This window comes from Cygnus atratus, chromosome 2 (assembly GCF_013377495.2).
Source record: "Cygnus atratus isolate AKBS03 ecotype Queensland, Australia chromosome 2, CAtr_DNAZoo_HiC_assembly, whole genome shotgun sequence".
NCBI classification, from domain to species: domain Eukaryota; kingdom Metazoa; phylum Chordata; class Aves; order Anseriformes; family Anatidae; genus Cygnus; species Cygnus atratus.
The window spans coordinates 32,027,830-32,050,875 of record NC_066363.1 but is presented as its reverse complement, the minus strand read 5'-3'; the positions used below and the strand labels follow the sequence as shown (position 1 = coordinate 32,050,875).

Below are 23,046 nucleotides of genomic sequence, written 5' to 3'. Positions count from 1 at the left end.
TCTGATCAATCATACTATTCAGTGAACTGTATTATTTAAAATTATCTATTAACTCTTAAAACTTGTACTGCCAGACCTGTACTGACATTATCTGAGTTCTAAAGGAAGCAGCTTGGAGAAGCAGAGAAGTTTTAAAATGCTGCTACCTCCTACAAGCTACAGGCCCTCCAAATCTGACTAGTTTGGGCTTCATAACCACAATCTTCCTTTTGGAGTTAAAAAAAAATGTAATTAGAAATATCAAAGCCCACTTTTACTCTAAACATGACTGAAATTACCTTTCTTATCAGCACAGCAGCACTAGTAGTGAAGATTGGAATGCACCATGGAAATGATATAAAATCCTAATCATGGCCCCAGTGCTTCCTGCTCTCCACAGTAACTGCAGATCACAAATACAGTATGGACCTTCTAAATATCTGCGATGGGGAGTGAGACTACAGACACATGAAACAAAGGAATGTGTATTTGCCACAGAGACGTTCAGATGGGTCTCCTACATACCTCATCCTATAAACCGTGAAATTCTGAACAGCTTCATTTCTTTCATATGCTATCAGAAACAACTGCACAAATTGAGCTGCATTAAAGACCCCACCACCACCATTCCTCCCCACCTACAGAATTATTATGCCATTGGATTTTAGAACCATTATTTAAAGTACCCCAGGTGCCATCCGACTCTAAGGAGTGATAATATACAGCATGCCATCATAGAACCACTGAATAGCCCAAGTTGGAAGGAACCCACAAGGATCATCAAGTCCAGCTCCTGGCTCCACACAGGAGCACACAAAAATCAAACCATACGTCTGAGAGCATTGTCCAAACCTATTTTGTACTACATTTATTGTTTGAAAAACTAACTGCAAAAGAAGAGGAACTAGAGGAAGAAAATCCTTTACCACCAAGCTGTACCTGGAAACAGGTTTCAAAAAGTGGCTTTCTTGGCTTGAAGGAATTTTCTCCCCTTACCATCCTCAAATATTCAGAGCCCAATGAAGTTCATTCATTTCAGTGGCAGTTCAAAGAATTAATATGAACAATAAGACAAGCACACTTGTTAAGACCATTAATACCACAAATATTGGGATGAATAATATTAGAATTGCTTTCTAGGAAATTTCTGAGATGAAGTGCTGGATCGGCAACACTGGTCTTACACACAGTACAGCTTCAGGGTCCCAGAGGTTACGCTCTGGTAACACAGACAGTAAAATATTCAGACTTCTAAGCCACAAAGCCTGTTTCTAAGACCAAAAAGAGAGCCTCGGGAACAGCTGTAAGCATGTCTGAATGCCAGAGAGAAGAGGAAAAAATGTTGACAACTCAGTACCTTAAAAAATAAGCAACAGGTCCTCCACACCATTTGGCTAAAATGTTCTGTTTTTAAAAACAATTACTTTTTGCTTCCCATTTCTTAAGAAACTTGGTACTAACAGTATAAAATTTTCCTCTACATACAGAAGAGCTAGGAACTTATTTTTAGCCTGGTTTCCTACGGAAATGAAACTTATCCGTTAAGCCCTCATCACAATAACTTCTGAATTCACAGAATGATTTCTGCCAAGCCTGACACGGTCCAAAACATTAGGTTCCCAAAAATGGCAGCTGGGAGAGGAAAGATTTTATTAGTGATCCTTCTGTGGGGTTTACATCAAGGGAGAACAGGCACTTCCCTCGACACGCAGGAAACCAGCCTGCTTCAGCTCTGTCACTTGGGAGTCTAGGTGAAGGGGGAGAGGATCAGGCTGTTTGCTTCATTGGCTTTTGGCTCTAACGAAAGCTGGGATGACCACACATCTCCATAATTCTGGCACGGTGACAAATGGAAGCAGCATTGACCAAGTCCCTCGCTTTGTGTATCTTGTCATAGGTGCACCAAAACTCTAAAGGACAGTGCAGATTTGCTGAGGGTCTGGCATCGAACACTGCAACACAGCAAACTCTTAGGTGCCAAAAATTTGTTAAGGATGTGAATGAAGGAAAGTTGAAGAATTGCAGGAGGACCCCACGTTGTGGGCAACTGGGAATTAATAATATTAACTTCAGTGTTAAGGCAGAGGGCAATATTTAGGGTTAAGATCTCTGCAAAGCGAGCTTATTTTGTTTGTCACTTCAATAAGAAGGAATTGTTTGCTAGCTGTACTCATTTTGCTCAGATGACCAATATGGGTGGCTTCAAAAATTGACACATGCTGCAGCCATTACTACCCCGTAACTTGTATGCTGTTTAGACTTTTTTTCTCTCCTTACAAGAGTTACTGGATGTTTTGCTTATGGCTCTCCAAAAACATTGATATTAACAATAGGTTAGGTGAAAGCCTTTTTATTACAGTAAAGCCATATTCTAGGTCAAGTGTGGCTGGCTAACTCAAGGTTTGCTCCTAGCTGAATCTTCAGGAAATGGTCCATCCTTTCCTCCTGTGCCAGATTCAAAGGGAATCACTTCTACTGCTCTACAGCAAGAGAATAGAAATTGAGGTGTAGTCATTTCAAAAATTTATAAACCTCACAAAATTCCCAAAATATTTGGCTTAATCTTTTTGTCTTTCAGAGCAAATATCCAAATGTGATCGGAAAACATAGAAGCTATTTTGAAAGTAACTGTTGCAGAAATTGTAGAGCATTAATGGGAACAGAGAGCTTGCAATAAAGTAATTATTCGTTCAGGTTTTGAATGAAGAACGTAAAAAAATACTGCACCTTTTAAAACAATGCTTTCCCTAGAAAAAACACCAGTTTTTGTTGTTGGTGGTTGGTTGGTTTATGTTGTTCCGGTTATTTTTGTGGGGTTGTTTGTTTTTTTGTTTTGTTTTTTGATTTATGAGGACAGGTATATCATTAGAAAGCTGACAATACATTTCACATAAATCTATTGAGTAAATAAATATACTGACAACACAAGCTAGTGCATCCCACTAAATGAACAATGTTATAAAATAGAGTATGAACTATTATGTCCTTCCCTAGTTTTGGGGTATATTTAGCCACTTCACAGACACATTACAGATAAGACAAAAAAGAAATAACTGTTACAGCTGAAACTCCAGTTACAGCTTTTTGCTCAGTACTGAGAATCCAACCAAATTCCCATTCAGACCAGTAAAAACAGCCTTAACTGTAATGCTCTTGAGACACCAGGCTTTTACTTCTTACAGTCTGTATCATCGATTGACAATCCTGTGAGCATGGCAAGAGTATAAACAAAATTTATTTCAGCCTTACATATCACATCAGGTTATTGAATATATTTAGAAATAAGACTACCAAACAGCATTTGTTTATTTTAATGTATTTTATATATATATATATATGAAATATATATAAATATGCCTAACAGGCACAGTCCAAAAAGAAATATTAGACTACAGCACAGGTGTAGATATTAAGATTTTTAACTATGATAATTATTACTAATAGGACCTGCAACAGAAACCATGAAATAGGAATTCTCCAGCTAACCAAATAGTAATAGCAACCAGCATACATGACTGCAGCTCACGAAAGGACAGCACAGAACAGCATATAGTACTTGAGAGAGACATGGAAGCTCATTTTACAGCTCATTCAAAAAAGTCATTTAAATCACCTTTCTGACCTTACAGGCTTGCATTGTTTTTTTTCAACTGTTATTACTTCAGTAGTAAGTTTGTAATTTATCATTATGCATATGCAAAATGCACATGATACACCCTTCTGACCCTGCATGAAGAAAATCTGCTGTTAAGGCAGGAATGTAACTGCCTAGATTTGTTTACTATGAACAACACCACACTGTACCATATTTTTTATGATTACGGAAAACATATAGCAATACATCTTAATTCAGATTTAAATCACTAGGGATCAATTCCAGTTCTAGTTTCAGTTTAGATCTTAAAGGAAAGGAACTTACCAGCAAGAGCATACATTGTTTCATTTTTGTAACTCATGGTGGTTTAGAAAGCTAGCAAGGCTGTTCTAATATTAAAAGCAACAATGAAGGGAAGTGGTTAGTCAACTAACTGGTTCTGTTATTCCCTCCCACTTCTTATAGCAGTACCTAACTATGTGGGCTCATAATTCAGCTTACCATCCCAGTTCCTCTTTTTTTTTTTTTTTAAACAAATAAAAGAAGTCATACCAGTTTTGTAGGATTAGTGCTGTGTTTCAAACCAGATGTAAAGATGTTTAATACTCAGAGCCACAATAAAACACTAGATACAATATCCAAACTTACTTGGGAAAAAAAAAAGTAGAAAAAAATCTCATGTACTTTTTTCTCATTGCTGCTTTGAAATGAAGCTAATAAAACACAGACCATTCTGCATTAGTGGGGATGGAAGAATAAATTAGCTGTATTTATCATTAGTCAAGTTACCCAACAGAATTGATCCAGCTGACTTTGGAGTCTATGGACAGCAATTTTTAATCTAAACTACAAGCCAGAATGTATTACACAACACAGAGTATCATGGCACATTAAGGGAAAAACAAAACAAAACAAAAAACCACCCAGCTCTTGGCACTGTTCCCAAACTCAAAATTAAACGAGAGGGTTCAGATTCAGTTCTGCAAACCTCTTCCTTAGCCAGGCAGGTCAGTGTTCTGCAATAAGACTGACTCTCCCTCAACCTGCAGTTAACACCACTGCATTTACCTTGGGCTCAGCTGCCAGAAGTCATCCAGTGCTCTACATGAGTTCCTGCTGACTCCCACAGCTCTCCTCCCCTTTGGGAATCACTTGCCGATTACTCTGATAGCACATCACTGACTGAATTGTACTAGTTAAATCTCAGGTTAGAAAGCACAGACCCATCAACTTCTCAAAAGCAATGCTTCCCCAGAGGAGAAGAGGGTGAGATCCTCCCAGTCTTGTGTTTCAACCACTGCACAGGTGTTTATACACCTGTACATGAAAATCAGATGCTATCTAACAAAATCGTGGAATTTTATAATCACTTCTTACAGGTAAAAGTGACCAAGGGTAACAAGAGACAGAAAACAACTAAAAAGGACACCATTACTTTTGAATTAATAAGATGATTTTTGTCTTAAAGCTCCACCTTATATGTATTTTCATGCCTGCACTGTATGCTTCTTCATCCCAGGCAACAATCTGGTTCTTTGGAGTTTACTTCCAATTCCAATTTCATTGCTGAGCCGTGATTTTTTCTAAAATACAAAGCTTAACACCACCTGCAAAAGGAGCTCTGAAAGAATTAACACAACCTCTGTGTCCTGATTTAGTAAGCTCCTTTAAACACTGTGAAAGAATTTCTACTTTTAGCAACAGTATTTGAAAAAAACAAGACATCTTCCTTTGTTTTTGTGCATTACAATAATGTAAAACAGCTAAACACAAGCTGGTTAAGCTAAGCCACAGAAATAGCCCTAGTTTATTTTTATATTTTGTGGTCTAGTGTTTTACTCAATGCCTTCCTTCGGCATTTCTAAAGCACATCAAAGATTCAGTGCCGAAACAATCCAGTTTTTCAGGGTTTTGAGTACTTGAGATAAATCACAAGCTAGATCAATGCTCCACCTTTCTCCCCACCACACAACATACCAAAAACCAACACTTGAGCGAAGCCACAAGGACTGCACCCTCTGTGCCTCCCTCCTCCAGCATCAAAGACACTACCCCAGCCAGCAGCCCACAGAAGCTCTCTGGCTTTTCTAGAGAGAACAACCTCACAAACACCCAGCACAGGCTCCGTCATACTTCCCCTGCCTCTCATGTTTCCCTTCTCCCACCCATAGCTAGGGATTGCTCAGCTAGCACACTGGAGAAGCTGCATTTCAAAATGCAAAAATTTTCAGCGTGCCCAACAGAAGCGTGTTCTGCACACATCGTTACTCTCTTTCACGGCAGGACACTCACCATAGCGTTTTGGTTTCATCTTGCCAGCAACAGCATTTAGCTGGGTATTGCCAAGCACCATTTCCTGTAGCTTGACAGTCCAAACGATCTTACAATATCTAAGAAATTAACAGAGCTATTTACTTACTAACCAACCTCTGCAGAACCATTTTCCCTCTCCTGAGAGGAGAAAGAAGCAGGGTCCAGAGAGACTGAGACTCTCCACAACCTGGAGAAAATGCAACTTGTAGAGGTTATGGGACAGCACTTTGCTCAGGAGGAGTAAGAATGTGGACAGGTGATGCTACCTGTTCCTGACACAGTTTCCTGGTATAGTAAGCAAGTATTTCACATTCATAACTGCTAGGGGTCTCCCCTTCTCCCTATTAAAAAACTGTCCCAGAGTTCCATCTTGATGGTAAAAACCATGTATGGCATGTATTTATTCCAACATGGATTCACTCACAGCTGGGCTGTTACCATTGTTAACACTAAAGATGTCCTTTGGCTTAAGCACAACTTCTCTCTCCCTTCTAATGGCTGCACTGATGCAAAGAAATCTGAGCCTGATAGATTCAGAGCAGTTTTGCGGGCTTTCCACCACATTCATTCAGGGAAATTGAGGGTGGGTTGCTGTGCCTTTAGCCACATGCCAAGAAAACGTCTTCTCTTAAGGCTTTTTAAATATTCCTTTTCACTTCTGAAATAATTACTACCCTGGCTCATCCAAAATCAAAGTTATTTACATATTTTTAGCATCTACTGCAATATCCATGTGTCGTACATGTTCTGCAAAATGATCATTAACACGCAATCAATTTTCTCCTTTACTCCCTCAGATATACATTTTTTTTGCCTGTCCACTGAAGAGGAGAATTAACCTCTCTTCACTTTACAGGATTTCTGTCAAGCTACTTCTTTAAAATATACAAATACGTATATTTGAATTTCTTAAGTTACTGAATGCAAGTAACTCCTAATACAGGAGATTTTCACATCAACATTTAAAAGTACACTAAATACGAACGACACATTATTTATGTTATTCCAATAGATAATTATTTTTTCCTTTTATCTCCTCTACCCAGGATGCATTGCCTTATTTTCCAAGTGTTTGTCATGCCTACTGCACAGACACTTGTCTTCAAGTCAAATACTCTACCAGTGGTGCTTCATTTACCTCAAAGGCTTAAAACAACAACAAAAATAAATAAATAAACAAACCACACATTGTGGAAGGTGACAGCTGCACAACATGATATATAAAATATAGTTTAAAAAAAAAAAGGAACATTACTGAGTGGTGGACAGCTATGCTAACAGCACAGCCCCAAGGATTCTATACTTGGATTTTCTGCTACTGGTTAACTCATGGTACAATGCTACTACTAACATTATAATATGAAAAGGGGTTATTGACTTCAAATAGTGCCAGATCATCTAGGCATCTTTACGTTTTTCCCTGGATTTCTACCTGTACATGATCCAGAAATTTTAATTGTAATGAGTGATAAAGTAGTCTGTAGTAAAATCTAGAACAGAATTCAGATTACCCAGAGGATAAAACCCCTAGCTGGAGCATATATGTACTCCTTTGCTGACTTCAATCAAACTGTGCTCATTCAGCCTTATCAATGAGGGAAAGGGAAGATGACTGCATATAGGTCTTTCATCTACTCCATAGTCAGTGTAATATTTGGTAGCTTTCAGAATATTAATACACCTCATTTAAATCAAAATAGTATAGGTGGAGTAGAATAGAATAGAACAGTCCCATTGGAAGGGACCTTCAGAGATCATCTAGTCCAACTGCCTGACCACTTCAGGGCTAACCACAAGTTAAAGCACATTATTGAAGGCATTGTCCAAATGCCTCTTAAACACTGACTGGCATGGGACATCAACCACCTCTCTAGAAAGCCTGTTCCGCTGTTTGGCCACCCTCACGGTAAAGTTTTTTTTCCTAAACTGTCCACTACTTCTGAATTTACATTTTTTCCATCTAAGCTTTTGCATAAAGCCCCCCCCTCATCTCCCATGGCAGGCAGCTTGGACTAGAGGTTTAAAGGTCCCTTCCAATCCAAACCATTCTGTGATTCAGTGATGATTGCCTACCTACCTTATCACTACCTGCACACTTTGAATAGACTTGTTTGAAAGCATCTCTTAAAACAGTCAACATTCCTGTAAACACAAAAGGGCAACTGTGCTTTATGTATGCTAACTATACCCCAAAACAACAAAACTACCTTTAAATTGCCCCCCAAAAGTAGCTATCAGATTCTCTCTGTAGTTACTAAATCAATAGATTGTCTTTCAAATCTCCATGAAAAGCTTTCAGCACTTTTCCTGAAGATACACAAATCTGGGGTCTTTGGAACTCATAAGAGAAGCAAAGCTGGCAATCCTATTAGTATGCCCTGCACACAACTCCTCTCTGTATCTGCTTCTGCCTTTCTACAGATTATGAGAATCACAGCACAAGATAAAGCAGTTGCTTAAATCACAAGAACAGAGCTAAATTACTAATGCTATGTATGGATTGCATCACGTGAAGTGGATACTCTCTTCTCTAGAAAAATCAATAGAAAAATCCTTTCACTATCTGCTGAAATCTCAGTATTCACTTGCAAACTAGCTTATTGAGTAAGCTTTAAAGTAGATAGAAATTATTCTACTGGAGGTAGCACAGTAGCATACAGCTTCCTTCATTAGTTGCTATATATATATATAGCTAATATATATGCCACATGGTAAACATGCCATACATACATAGGGCACATTACACATTTTGGTGTAGTTAACTATGGTGTCTACTACTACATCCATTCCACTTCTAAATGTGCAAACACTGCTGTGCTTGCTCACGTTTCTACTACATTAACACCACCGCAATACAAAAAATAGCTATTTTTTTCATTTTGAAAAACACATTATAAAATAGGAAAAGTTGTTTTACATATTTAATATCTATTTGTCTTCCAGTGTAACTGTTAACTATGTAAATATCAAGCCATTTCCTAAAAAATCATCCTTGCTCTCTTAAGAAATCATTACAGTTCTCCTTCCCATTTAAATTAAAACAAATAAAGATATCTAAACTGTTCCAATCCCCATTTAGACCAACTGTTATACATTGCTGAAATTCCTTGAGGAAGTGCAACTTTTACAAATTTGGACAGCTTGTTTCATTTCCCTAAGCTGTTTCTTTATAATATGTTTGCTGAAAGGGTGGGGAGAAAAGAGAGTAGGAAAAATAAAAGCAGATTCTACAAAAAGGTGTCCATGGGGACAAAACAGAAACGTTGTTATTTTTAAAAGTGACCTTTTACTACTAAACAAAGTTACAGTCAATTCAACAGACTGGAAAAGGGTCCTAATTCAGTTTCACAATGTCACTGTTGCACATCACAATGTGTGTGATGTGTGCTATGATGTAGCGCTCAGACAGTCACAGAACTTTGTATTCTAGGAAAGTTCTGGGGGGTTAAAAACAAACAAACAACAAAAAAACCCACTAGTCTTCCTATTCCCAAGGTCCAGGCAGCACTGCATGCAGTAGCTCTTCTTAAAGTTGAGAACTCCTTCAGAGGAAACCTCCAGAATTATTGATGTTACAGCTGAATCAACCCCAGCTGCACTTTTCAGGACTACCTTGAGGCTTCTCTAACATCCAAATAATCCTAGGCTTTCTCCTACAAGGAGACTAAGTAAGCACTAGATTAGATGAAAACCTTCTTTGTTCTGTTTCACATTACTCAAGTAGAAAATTTAGTTTAGAAAAATAACAGTGTATTTTTGGAGTGTAGAAGACAAACCTAACTTGTGTCTTGATCATGTAAGGATGGGCCCCTCAAGCTGTTCCAGGATGGAGTTGCTCCAAGATGGTTGATTGCTGCCCCCTCAATGAGTGATAGTCACAAACAAGTGTCTCTCTACCTTCTTATGTTGTTTATGTTCCACTGCCAGAAGAAGAGACATATTTTGTAGGTATTTGTTCTTATATCACACATTCTTACTACGTGATAAGACTCCAAGGATGCCAGAACTTCTAAATCTATTTTAGAACAAGTTAATTTTCTGAGATATTGTGTTCTCTTATGATCCAACTCCCCGTTACCTTTGATAATACAATCAGGGCCATTCTCCACAGTAGGTCTTAAAAAGAATAATAGGAGATGACCAAAGCAACATATGTCAAGCTATTACAAAGAATTACATGTTTGAGGGAAAACTTTTGAAGGGAGGTAACTACTCGTTTTAAAACATACCATTTTCAGAAACTCAGGTTCTTACCTATCAAAACACATAGAATTAAGCACCTTATGCACAAGGCCAAATCACTGATAACAAAAGCATAACGGTTTTCTATTTAATATGCAGTGATGTTTCATTTGCCAAATGCTTATGCAATGCAAAATCATCCATTTTACATCTGTGCAGAGTTATTTGAGTGTGAAATGGTAATACCACCCTTTGTAACATTTCTATTAAGAGCTCTGATCTACTAGATGCTTGCACGCACTCAACTTCGTAATACATTCTAGACGCTTCCTTTATTCTCAGTGTGAAAGAAGACAAATCAAGCATTAAAGGCTGTTTATGATCCCATAGCTAAAAATGACCGTCACAGGATGCTAAGAGTGAAACAACTTTAAGTAAGATTAGATCAGACAGGATGAGATCTTTTGCCCTCTTCTTCTGCACATTTCAGAGTATGCAGCAAATCTGGAAATAAGCCAAAATACTAGAATGTACAAGTTAAATGGGATATAATTTCTCAGTTGAGACTACACCATTTAAGCTGTGTCAAAAATATTCAAATTGGCTTCTGGGACCTTTTAAAAGTTTCCTTTAATTTCTAGATGACAAACTGAAAATATGAAAAATGGCATAAAACATGTTACAGAGCTGGTATACAACATAGCTGCAGCAGTACTTCAAAAAACTCAAAGTGATTTTTTGTATTCACCTTTAGTTGCTGTTAAGGTTTCAGTTTTTGGTATACTTATTCCAGATACACCACTCCAGTGCTTTTAAGAACCTAAAAATAGGTCCTCAAAATGTGAGTCACAAAACCAAGAAAAATAAAATAAAATAAAAATCCCTGGTCAGTTTGCAGAGCATTGACCTGGTACATCTGGAAAATCGACATTCACAGGAGGAAAAAGCGGTACTGAGGATAACAGACTCCAAGTCTGTTATTTCAGTGTGGGTGGGGAGGGAGATAAAGGACAAGTGTTGCTGCACAGATTCTACAACTACTCTTCCCCATGTTTTTAACATATGGCACGGATGCACAAAGCTCCAAATGAGGAGCGTTTTGGATGGAGCTTTTCTTAAATCACAAGAATAAACAAGTAAAATAGAGTACTAGCAATATCTCTATAGAGGAAACACCATGGAAAACACTTTGCTTCCCCCCCCATCAAAGAAAAGGATTTTCCACCTTCTCTCCAAATGGTCAGAGAGCATACTCCTATGGCTCATTTTAGCCAAGCGTTCAATAGGACAACTCCATAACTGTCCAGATTTCTCAGCTGGCTGGGGCAGATAGTGATATTTTTGTGTTCTCCTGCCTTTTTGCCAATAATTTGCTTATTTTTAAGTTCCCAGACTGCATCTGAACTCTGTATTAGGCTGAGGTCCAGACATCCATCAGCTATTCCTCTGCACACTGATTTTCACAGGAAATAAAACTGAGTATGCAGCCCAGCCAGGAACTGTAGCACGTACCAAAAGCACCTACGGAACAGATCCTGGATATAAAGAAAAATCGCTAAGTTTTTATTCATTTACCTACTTATTTTACTTAATCTTTTACAATTTGAAGACAACTCCAGCAACCAAACAGATACTTCTGCATTAGAGTGTTAACAGCATAAAGACCACCTTACCTCCCATGCTTCCCTTTTTTGGCTCTACTTTAGCTGCAGAGATCACTACGGGCTCCTAGGAAACTGGCCTCTCTTTTTCAGGGAATTGTAAATGCAAGAGCTAAAGTTACTATATTTACTCGTCTCTCATACTTTCAGCATTACAGAGAAAACATCTGAAAAAACAGAAGAGGAAAATCCCTTACAGATTCTTTTCCTCTTCTTTTCTCCCAGTTTCTCTGTAATTTTCTGTGTCACAGTTGGAATTTTCCTTTACTCCTTGTTTCTCCTCAGCAACACAGGTAGTTTATACAGATACTAATCAGATCAGGCTGATTACTAAGAGAGAGAGAGAGAGAGGATAAGTTTGAAAACAAATTTTAAGCTATTCAGAGATATGCCTAATGCCAGCTGAATTCTTTAACCTGTCCTTGGCTTTTTCTCCTAAATCCTGTACTGTTCTGTGCATTTCTTCCTCTTCTGAAAGAGAAGTACTGCACGAATCCATCTTGCTTATGGATGGCAAATGACAGCAAGTTGGCATGTAAAATTTTTGAAGCGTAAGTGGATCAGAAAAGAAGAAAAAAATTTAGTGACAAATCAACGAGAACTGATTTTTGATTTGCAGAGACTTTCATAAGGTCTAATACTTTCAAACTTACCTCCTGCAAAGTAAAATTTTAACAATAAAGATTATATTGTACATAATCACCCTCCAGCTTTCAAAAGAGCTTTACACTGACCACACAGAACTTGATGAACAGAGTGGCTCTATACAGATTTTATTTGGCAGTGCTTTAGGTTCTAGTTTTCCAAATCTAATTGCAACTTAATCTAATCTCTTGTCCTGCTCATCAGTAGGATTTTTATGTATGCCAATCTCTAATCATTTAAGGAGAAACTAGGAAAAATAAAAAACATTCAAAAGGAGCAATTTTGACTGTCAACTTGCACTGTGTTCATTTTTTTTTTTTTTTGTAGAGAAACTAATCTCTTCCATGAAATAAGGTGACTTCTATGGAGGAAAATTTTAATCCTCAGAGCAGTACCTCAAAGCTTGTTTTTTTTTCCCCGTCTTAAAAAAAAAAAAAAAAGAATCTATTCTGCAATTATCTGCGGAAGCATGGAGAATTTTGCACTATATTTTACAAGCTGAAGTTGTTTTCCTGTGTCTAAGCACATATATATAAATGCCTTCTCAAGTAACCTGCGAGTCTGATCCAATGTTTTTTTCGTTTGGGATTCTAACAGGAGATAGCTCCATTTGGCTGTCAGTGTCTTTAAACAGTAAGCAAATAGTATGGTTCTACAATGTACCTTTCCTGTAAGTAAAAAAAAAACAAAAAAAACATGCAATTATTGCTGTACGGTACCCTGTATATCAGTGTGCAGTCTAATATAAGAAGTGCCTATTATCTGTACTGTTACAGACTACAAAATGTGCACCTTTAAGGCAGTGCAGCAATTTATCAATGATGATGCTTCTTTAAATAACTATGATAGAAGAACGAGCATTAAACAACTTCTAATGGCTGTATCTACAGAAGACTGTGTGACACTAAGCCACAGATCTTTCTCATCTGAAATTTATATTTAGATCCATAATTTCTTTTATCTGTATACCAATTTCTCATTGTTATAGAGCATATGCTCTTCCTCAAAATAACTTGCTATTTTTGTACTATTACTCAGCCGCATACTTCCACAAAGCTGCAAGTGTTACTTCAGATAAACTTAGAGGTTTTTTGGCCAGTTTCCATGTTACTTTAGTGACAGAAGAAGAGTACCTAATGAAGCATGCTCCTGTACCCCACCACCAGACTTCAGTTTACTTTGAGTGAGGGCACCAAAACCAGCTTTTTAATCAGTCCCCAGTCAAATGTGGGGGGACAGGTGGGAGGAAAAAGGACAAAGTTTTACACATTTTCCCTCTGGTCAATGTCTGTCAAGCAGGAATGGTATCATATCCTATCTCCTAGTAACTCTAATTACTTTTTCTGCTACTGTAAATGTTTCTGAATGGAAAACAGTAGTGTCCCAAATTGTAAGATTACCTCATTAAAGGGTGGATGAAAAAGAATGCTAAACATCCACAAGATCTAAAAAACATTCACAAATCTGGTAAGCATTTTTCTAAATCTTTGATCCCATCATACTCAGTGACAGCAAGTTAAACTTCTCATGTCTGAGGCAAATTCAAAGACTGCATAACATCTGAACAGCAATTAGTGAGGCAATGGTAATTTGAAATCCCTACTACCTACTTACTCTTTTTTCCTACAGGATTTGAAAAATAACTTGACAGTCTCCCTCTGCATTTTTAATCATTGCAATAATTTTGAATTTGTACAGATACGAAAAAATAAGAATTTCACATGACACAGCTAGCTAAAGTATAATACTGTTTTCCATTCTAGATATGCACACATTGCTTACCAACTAAGTGCTTTCTTGTCTATTTAGAGAACATTGTGTGGAACTTAATCATATGAAGCAAAAAGTATCACTCGTTCAACCACATAGTTTGTACATGTTCTACCCAATACTAATAAAGTCTATAGAACAAGAAATTTATTATACAGACATGTAAATATCTTCTAATCTAAAGTGTGTGTATATATATATGAGAAAACTAATTGTGACAAAGTAATTTATTTACTCCAGATTTTATAAGGTTCAGTCTAAAAAGGGCTCACTAAACTGAATAACTGGGCCATTAACCTTCCTCTGAAACTCCTCTCCGAGCAAGCTTTGTCTTGATAGAGCTTCTACATGTTTTACTGGCCTTCAAAAACCCAGGAATTTTTCATTTGTTTGGGGATGTTCTGAGAGGACACATGCTACTTTTAAGAATTCCTCAAAGCTTCAGCAAAAGAGATTTTGGATGCAAGAACTCTGAAAATCGGTTGCAAATGATGTTGCTTCTTCACACGGTGATTGCCTCAAATGCCAGTTGCACAACTCCAGTCCAGCAGAGCCCTTGTTCTCAGGGCAATTTCTGGACATCAAACACGAACAAATAACTTACAAAGCTTTGTGCACTTACCTTTCCTTAAGCATGTCTTCACATCTTTTAATTTCAATGTTTTTAATCTATTTTCCCCCAGTCCTCAGAGCCAATAATCATTACCCAAGGAAAAGTTATTTACTTAACAAGAATGGAACTATTCTTTCATAGATATATTTCTACTAGCATTGCCCTCTCAATACCACCTACCCCGTACACTGCTCTCATAGGGTTTTCTGTATTTGCTTAATGACTCCTGCTAAGGACTAGTCCACTCTATGCAACCCACCAGGATGTGAAACACTCCAACAGGGGACATTGGCTCTGCTCGTCCAGTGGCACAGAGGGAGCCCCCAGCCACACACTGACCTGTGGTGGTTTCCACTCCTCCACGTTCTCCTCCATTGACGTCACTGTCAAGTAAATTTCTCTGCTTACATAAACTAGCAAAACAAAAGCAAAACATGTAATTGCCATGCTATTTTAGTCATCAGAAACACTCCCCCTTACCACCAATAAACTCTACATTTATCCCCATAGTTTATCTGCCTGCGAATCAGATTACTGCCTCACCTCACAACCCAGCTGGATCATTAGCATTTAATAATTGTCATTAACCCACCTGCAGCCACACAGACCCAGCTAGTCTGCAGCATTCTTTACTGCTCCATACCTCACTACTTCACACTGGAAGCTACCATGTTCTGTTTCCACAGAAGAGTAATAAAGTCACAAACTGAAAACTAAAGCCAGCACTACATGAGGTATTTTTTCTGCTTTAGTACTGTTGGCTACCAGAATGGCTTTTCAATATTAGATGCTAATGGATAGTTATGAAAAATAACTTAACAGCATAGAGTCTTTGCAGGGCATATTCCGGTGAACAACTCTTTTACTAAGCAAAAGGGAACTCCAACAAAAACACAACTAGCACCAAGACAGAAGACCTTTGTCTACATACACCTGAAGCATCTCGTAGTCCTACTGTGAATTACTAATATTATATATATATATAAACGTAGATATATATATAAACAATTTTAGCATATAACTATATATATGAACAGCGTAAAGGGCTAATATTCAGTTATTTTAACTATTCATTACTCAAAAGTAATAATGCTAGACATCTAAAAGAGTCTTCAAACTATTTGGTACTGTTTTCACAGTTTCTTCCATTAAGTGATGAAGAGATGGGCTTGTGTTCTAATTTTTTCTTTTTAAACAGGAATGATCTATAAAAATCTTAGTTTAAAAACTGGGAAAACAACAAAGATAACATGCAACAGCAACAATTGTTTGTTAGATGATGTATAAGACCAATATCTTGTCTTTATCAATATTCATAAGCAAATGTCTAGGGAAAAGTAAGAATGAGATGTGTATGATACTCCCCTGGATGCTCTTCCAGACTCCAAATACCTTCTGCTTAAGGAACTTTCTGAGGCTAATATGATCACTGAATATTGAGTAACCATGCATTTCTCACCATGTACTTGTCCAGACTTCACTTCAACACAGATAAATAATTTTAGCTCCAACAATATCCTCAGCAAGGCTTTCCACCACTGTTGCCTATGAAGAATAAATCTGTTTATTTTAAACCTGCCTTCTATCCATTTGATGAAAAGACAGAGAAAACTAACCCATATCAACCTTCTCCCATGCTATCTATGACTTTGACAGCTTATACCAAGTACTACTAAATTCCCTCTTATACAGAAAGCTCTTCCATAACAGATCATTGTCTTTTCGTACTTAAATTCTTTCTACCAAATTCTTTTTGAGATGAAAGAAACAAAGCTGCACACTGTACCATGGCCTAGGAAAACCTTAAATTTATATACTGGTATAATAATGTATTCAGGTTTGTATTTTTTATTTCTTTCCTAATAATTCTAAGTACTTAACTCACTTTACTGAATACTACTCATTAGATATTTTCATAGGAATATTAAAATCTCAAGACCTTACTCCTTAGTGATTGCACTATTTTTGGAGCCCAACACATCATACACAATATTACAATAACTGTTCCTCATGTGCATTGACTCCCATCTACCCATGCTGAATTTTATTTGCTACTTTATTGCTCAAATCCAAAATGTTTTTCTCCAATTCTTTACAACTGTCTCTCATCTTTAATTACTTCACATTACCAGCATAATTTCCTGCTTTAGAGCTCAGCCCCTTCTGGGGTTAATTATAAACTGCTGAACAGCATAGGTCCCAGCTGATATCCCTCCATAACACCCTTTGTAACCTTTATTTCTGCCCACATCCTACCTTTATCCACTTTCTCACCCTATCCACCTCAGTAGCAAAGAATTTTCCCTCATATACCAGTTCAGGTTGTGTTTCCTTAAAAACCTTTCCTTAAAAACGTCTCTCACAAAAAACTCTTGAAAATCCAAAGAGACCATACTGCCCCAACCCCCCTCACCTACATGACTGTTAAACCCTTCAAAAGGATTTAAGCCTTTATTACAGTGAAGCTCTTTTTCTGCTGTTGTTGTTCCTATGTGCATCTTTTATATTCCACTCTTCCTTACAGTCCCTGCTGTCTCGTCCAGGACAGAGAAGACTTTTCTACTGAGTTTTGTAGGATCCATTTCTTCAGTGACCTGAAGATGGACTGGTCTTAGCAAACCATGCTGCTGTGCATATTTGTGCTAACTGAAAACCTGAAATCTGCCATCTGAAATGTGTTTGGTCAGTACCAAGCTGAAAAGTACCTCAGGAGCTAACTCATACCATGCATTTAAATTATCAGAAAGGACTTCTACATGTATATTTGAATCACTCCATGTTAAACGCCTGAAAACGCCAATGCGTCTCTTATATCTTAAAAAAATAATAATAATAAATAAATAAAAACCACCAAAAACATATTACATTGCTTCCATATATTTTAAAAGAACATATAATTTAAAAGTACTTCAGGAAATTAATATTGCTTATTAAGGAAACCATCTTTCTCACAGTTGTATATTCACAATAAAATAACAGAACTTCTCAACTACAAACAGTTCAGTAGATACTGGAAAGATACTGATTTGAAATGCAAATAAGTATTAGGAGTTTAAATAACACACTTATTGGTAAAATGTGAATATTTTAAGTGAATATTTTTACATCACAAACTAGATACTGTTTTCCACTTACAAGAAAGCTATTTTTTTTCTAAATTCATACTCAGCCTGCTGCTGAATAATCCTGATCACTGTTGTTAGCTTCTGCAAGTCCTGCATTTTTTGTAATTATACCTTCTATCAACAAAGTATGATAGAGAGACAAAATCCACAATTTTGAGTTGTCATTAGGAATATTATCAAAGAATTTAATAAGTAGTTTTATCTCTTCAAGCACCCAGGAGCTGTGCTGAAGGCATGTATAAGAAGTATTTGCATTTCTTTTACCTTTCATTTGTTAACTTTTCCAGTAGATTAGAATACAAGTATACAGGAACTGAAAAATGGAAAACTCAAGACCTATGAAGCCATTTTCAACAAAGTTATTTTAATTTACTCACGACAGAAATGTAAATAAATCTTTTGAACAAATACTGAGCACAGAAGATTGGGATGAGACAACTAAAATTATGACTTGGGGGTGGGGGTGAGAGAGGTATCAGTGTGGCAACTTAGGAAAGAGACATCCTAAGGATACAGGGATCAGATAAGCACTGACAAGGGTCAAACTGCCTTTAAGTAGCATCAATAGTTTTCAAACTAATATTAGAAACTCCTGTAAAATGATATGACTCTTTCATCCAAAAGGCCAATATGCAAAAACATAGCATAGTTTTAAAAAATGTAAGAAAGATGAGAACTGCTAGTATGTGTTACTGTTACAAGGCTGAGATGGCCTTGGATCATCACAATTAATGAAATTACCTAGATACCCACCAAAATAAAAATACTGAAAAATTAACTCTAGTATATATAAGAAAAGACCAGGAAAGAGATAATATTCTCCTCTTCCATTTCTGTTACCATCATAAATCCTAAATCCTCAGAGATAAAGAAATAACATGCACTCATTTCTCTTGACATTCTATTATTTAAAAGATTTAACACTAAAAAAAATACAGATAAAATGTTTTTTACATAACTTAACATGTATATTTGAAGAACAGTCACAAAAAAAAAAAATCTCAAAATTAGTTTAAAATACAGCTAACCAAAAAAAAAAAAAAACAAAATATATTTAAACTGATGGGACAAGTTCCAACAGGGGAAGACTTCTGGACCCTCTTCTACCACATCTGCTAACGAAAGGAACAGTAATGTGGAACACCTACAATAGCTACAGCTTTCTAGGCATGCATAGCATAAACAACTCAAGTAACTGTAAAGCTGACATTCTAGAAGAGGGTTCTTATGTGAATTCTTAAATCTTATACGGATTTTCCAAATCAACTTTAATACAGATTATGAAATTGATCTGTGTTTAGATATCAGGTGGGAGAAAAACAAGAGGGTCCAACCCTGAAACGGTTCACAAACGTCATGGTTCCAGCCTACCTCTCAAGGACACTCTTCCAAGGAAAGTGCAAATCACTCTAAAGAAACTGGAAAATTACGTTCAGTAAAATCACGTAGGGGATGACCGCGCAATTCAAACGAGGCCCTCTTTCGGTAACGGAAATGAAGTAGCCAGATCTCACATAGTCCCAATGAAACAAGCACCTCAGGCAAGCCCAAATATTCCCAGGGCTGTGCTAGGTCTATTAAGACAGTGAAGAATGCTTTTTTTCTGAGCAGTTCGGTTTGACTTCCTCTCAACAAAACATGGAAAAACTCAGCAGCTTTTAATTGTACTTACAGACTGTTCTGTAATTTATTCAGATTGTGAACTACAAATAACCCACTGAAGTGGCTTGAGCCAATTCTGTAGTCATAGTATGACACAGAGTAATTTTTCTGGTTTCAGTGTGACGTTACTGTGGATTTCCTGAGGCAGTAAGAACCAAACACGGGTGAGTAAATGGTTATGCTTATTGTAACATTGTAAGTTTAAAACAGGAAAAAAAAAAAAAAAAACATATACAATAGCAATTCTTTGAAATTTCATCTTAAATGAAGAAGACTTTCTGAGGAACATGAAAATGCATTAAAACAATCCAGATTTCCTTTTAAAGAAGAGTGGTTAGACCAACTAAACTCTATTATGGATACTCTTTCAGGATTAAATTAATTCCATGTAGCTTAGTTCACATCCAAAATAAATTAAGATAAATTAAATTATGGAACTGTAATTTTAAATGCATGCTGAACAAGGCTTTAATACAATTTAACTATCCACTTCGATTTATAATTCTAGTTACTGTAGATTATTTTTTTTTGAGTGTCCTTGTGTAAACAAGCCCAAAGATCTCAGAAACGGTATGCCGAAAAGCCTGGGTAGTTTTAAGAGCATACACTACAGTTATGTAAGACCCCTTATAAAAAGCATTAGCCTTTACAGCTTTCTCATTTTTTTCTATTTTAAAAAGAGGCATTTGCATTTAAATTATTAGGTTTGCAATAAAGAATTTCTCCTTTCTGGTGGTGGTGTTAAAAGAAGGACAAAGCTGTATTTTTAGACTAACACTAAAAGTAATCTCAGAGGGAGATTTCCAGCTAAATCTGGAAACAATCATAATAACCATATAAATTTATTTTTATATAGGAAATTAATTTAGCATTTTCCAAAACAACATTTTTTTTTTTTCCCTTAAAATCTGAAATGAAGTAATGCAAAAGTACACACAGTGGAATCTGTGGTCACTTTGCTATTTTCATTGTTTAACCACCTTCTTCTTATCTATATACAGGCATAAACCCATCCTAAACATAAGAAAGCAATATGTGAGATTTGGTTTCATGTACAAACTCAGGTAAGTAAAATAGTCTAAAATTACCCATTGCTTACAGGAAATGCCAAGCCTATGTCGCTTATAATAATTCTCAGGCCGTGCACTGCAACTAGGAAGGAAGAAAGGAATTCTGACCTAAAATGGAGGTCAATGGATATAACCTGGCTGCCGAGGATGCAGCCCAGCCCTTGCAGCCTTCCCTTACTCTGCTGAGGCCACGTCTGAAAAACACTAAGGTGAGTGAGGCAGTGTCATGCTGAAAAAAGGAAGAAGCCTGAACAGGTAACTCAACACCTGAAGATATTCAGTATGGATTTCCTTACTGAGAAATAATTTCTTAAATTTGGAAATGAGCTCGTTTAATTCAATTAACAAGAAATCTTGCAAAACCACTAATAAACTAATATTTAAACTATTGGTGTAAGCTGATTGCTGTAACAACCTAGGGTGCATGCCGCTATGCTCAGGGATACAGAAAAACAAGAAAAACACAGCACAGAAAAACAAGCCCTGAACTGAAGACTAGTAAGAGAAAGCAACCTCTCCTACTGCACGGCTTCCTGCTGAAGGCCCCTCAGTCCACATCTTAGCATGGTCAGTGGTAGACCTGGATTTAAACAAAAAACTAAACACGTTTCAAACAATTGAGAATCAGTTCAACCAAAAGTTATTTCCAGACTTTAATGAATTCCAGTTGTTTCAGAAAAAAAAAAAAAAGTATGCTAAAAAGATGAGAATGAGTAAATTTTGCATTGCAATGCCTTTTATATGTGGCGTTTGAGAAGAAGGTTAAATGAGTTAACTGAGTTTTTAAAAGTTAGAGTAAAATCAGCAGATCAGAAGTCAATGATTTGCTCTAAATTGGATCAAAGGTTTCCTCTTTCGCTCTTCCCACCGCTAAAAGCAACCAACTCCTACAGAACAGTTTACTGCAAAGTAAGTCTACTGGGACAGCATGCTTCTTTGCTTGTACCCAGTCAGATCTGCTGAACAGCATAGTCAGTGGAAAGCTAATTCTATGTCTAACCTTAACCTTTCCATCAGATAAGTGGGAAAGGGAGTACTAGATATGCAATGCGTTATTTCTCTCCTCTAACAGATTCTTAATAAAGGAAATGCTGAAATCTCAACCTAAGAGCTCAAGGGAACTCATTTCCCCTTCCTCTCTTGCTCTTCTGCTTAGGAGTGGGTCATATTTATCCTATGGTAAATAAGACTGGGAACCATTTCTAGGTCACTGACAAAACACTGAAGTGAGAAAGCCTGGAGCAATCAAATCATCACAGAGCTTTTCCTACAGCTGGGATGATCTAAATCCAGACATTCATCAGTTTAAGATTGCATGTCATGTATACTGCTACTTAAAAATTCATCTGCACAGCTTTATCACTTCTCCTGTCAAAAACTAGTAAATTCCTATAATTTGATTTCAACCTAAAACATCTTAGAACCTGACTGTAAGTGTTACTATTTTAAGATCCACTTGTAAATTGAATTTGCAATCATGTTCAGGCAAGGACAGATTTGCAAGTTCTTAAATCACTATTTGTTTCAGCCAATGATCAAACAGACCAAACAAGTGCAATTAAAAAAAAATGTAAATTAACCTATTTTCAAAGCACTTTTGAAAGTTATTTTCATACTGAAATGTTTCCAAAAAGCTTGTAACCTAAAATTCTGCCTGACATCAATTAGAATAAAAAAATTACAGGCCACACAAAAAATGATTAATCTATTTACCACGGTTCAAAAAAATGACCCATGAGCATGACAGGTGCAAAAGAATTAAATGGCAAGAGTGCCACACTACCAATTTCAGATAGCTTTGCATTGTAGATACATTTAATTATAAATATTTGGGGGGGTTATCTTGCCCAACCATCACTGAGCTAGTTCGAGTTGTTAGTGCTGCCTTCCAAGACAAGCTGGAATTTTTGTGTGGTTTCTCATAGAAGGCTTAAGTTTATGAAATTATGATGATTTGTATGGTAGACACTGAAGTTGAGGGATTCCAGGAGATCAGATGAAGCAGGGAAAGAGAAGTTCTTCTTGAATATAAAGAAAAAATTCTGGAGGAAAAAGCATTTTGTTTGGAAAATGTAAATATTTCAAAAAGCATTAAAAAACAAGCTAAAACATCAATAGAGCATCCAGATCTTAAGAAAATCCAGTTATCATGGAAAACATAAAAAATTGATGTGAGAAGAATAGGTGGATATTTAATCATTAAATATGACTGCTTCAAGCTAGCTGTAGGTAATTTGTGTCAACTGCCTGAGAAATAGGCATCTTAATCAATCCTGGTTTTCAGAGGCCTTACTTATACCTCAACTCATTTCTGGATCTCTGCACTTTGGGATCTTCTGTCCTCATCTGCTAAAAAATCCTGATCACTACTTTCTAGCTTTGTACAGCCTGGCTTTTGTTACGACAACTCCCAAAAGAGGCTGCTTCTTGA

The 23,046-nt window shown here is 36.8% G+C and overlaps 1 protein-coding gene across 9 annotated transcripts in view; it reads right to left on the bottom strand.

Annotated features, from left to right (window-relative positions):
• The window catches only part of HDAC9 (histone deacetylase 9), a 477,431-nt gene that overhangs the window by 400,240 nt on the left and 54,145 nt on the right, over window positions 1–23,046 (bottom strand). The window contains exon 1 of one of the 9 annotated variants that reach the window (XM_050708534.1): window positions 3,899–3,983. The exons of 5 other annotated variants lie outside the window; for them this stretch is intronic. In XM_050708534.1, the coding sequence (XP_050564491.1) occupies window positions 3,899–3,935 (37 nt within the window). In that variant the 5' untranslated portion in view covers window positions 3,936–3,983. Of the gene's footprint in view, window positions 1–3,898; window positions 3,984–23,046 lie in introns of those variants that run through there. 3 more of the 9 variants (XM_050708535.1, XM_050708537.1, XM_050708536.1) reach the window with 3 other exon arrangements.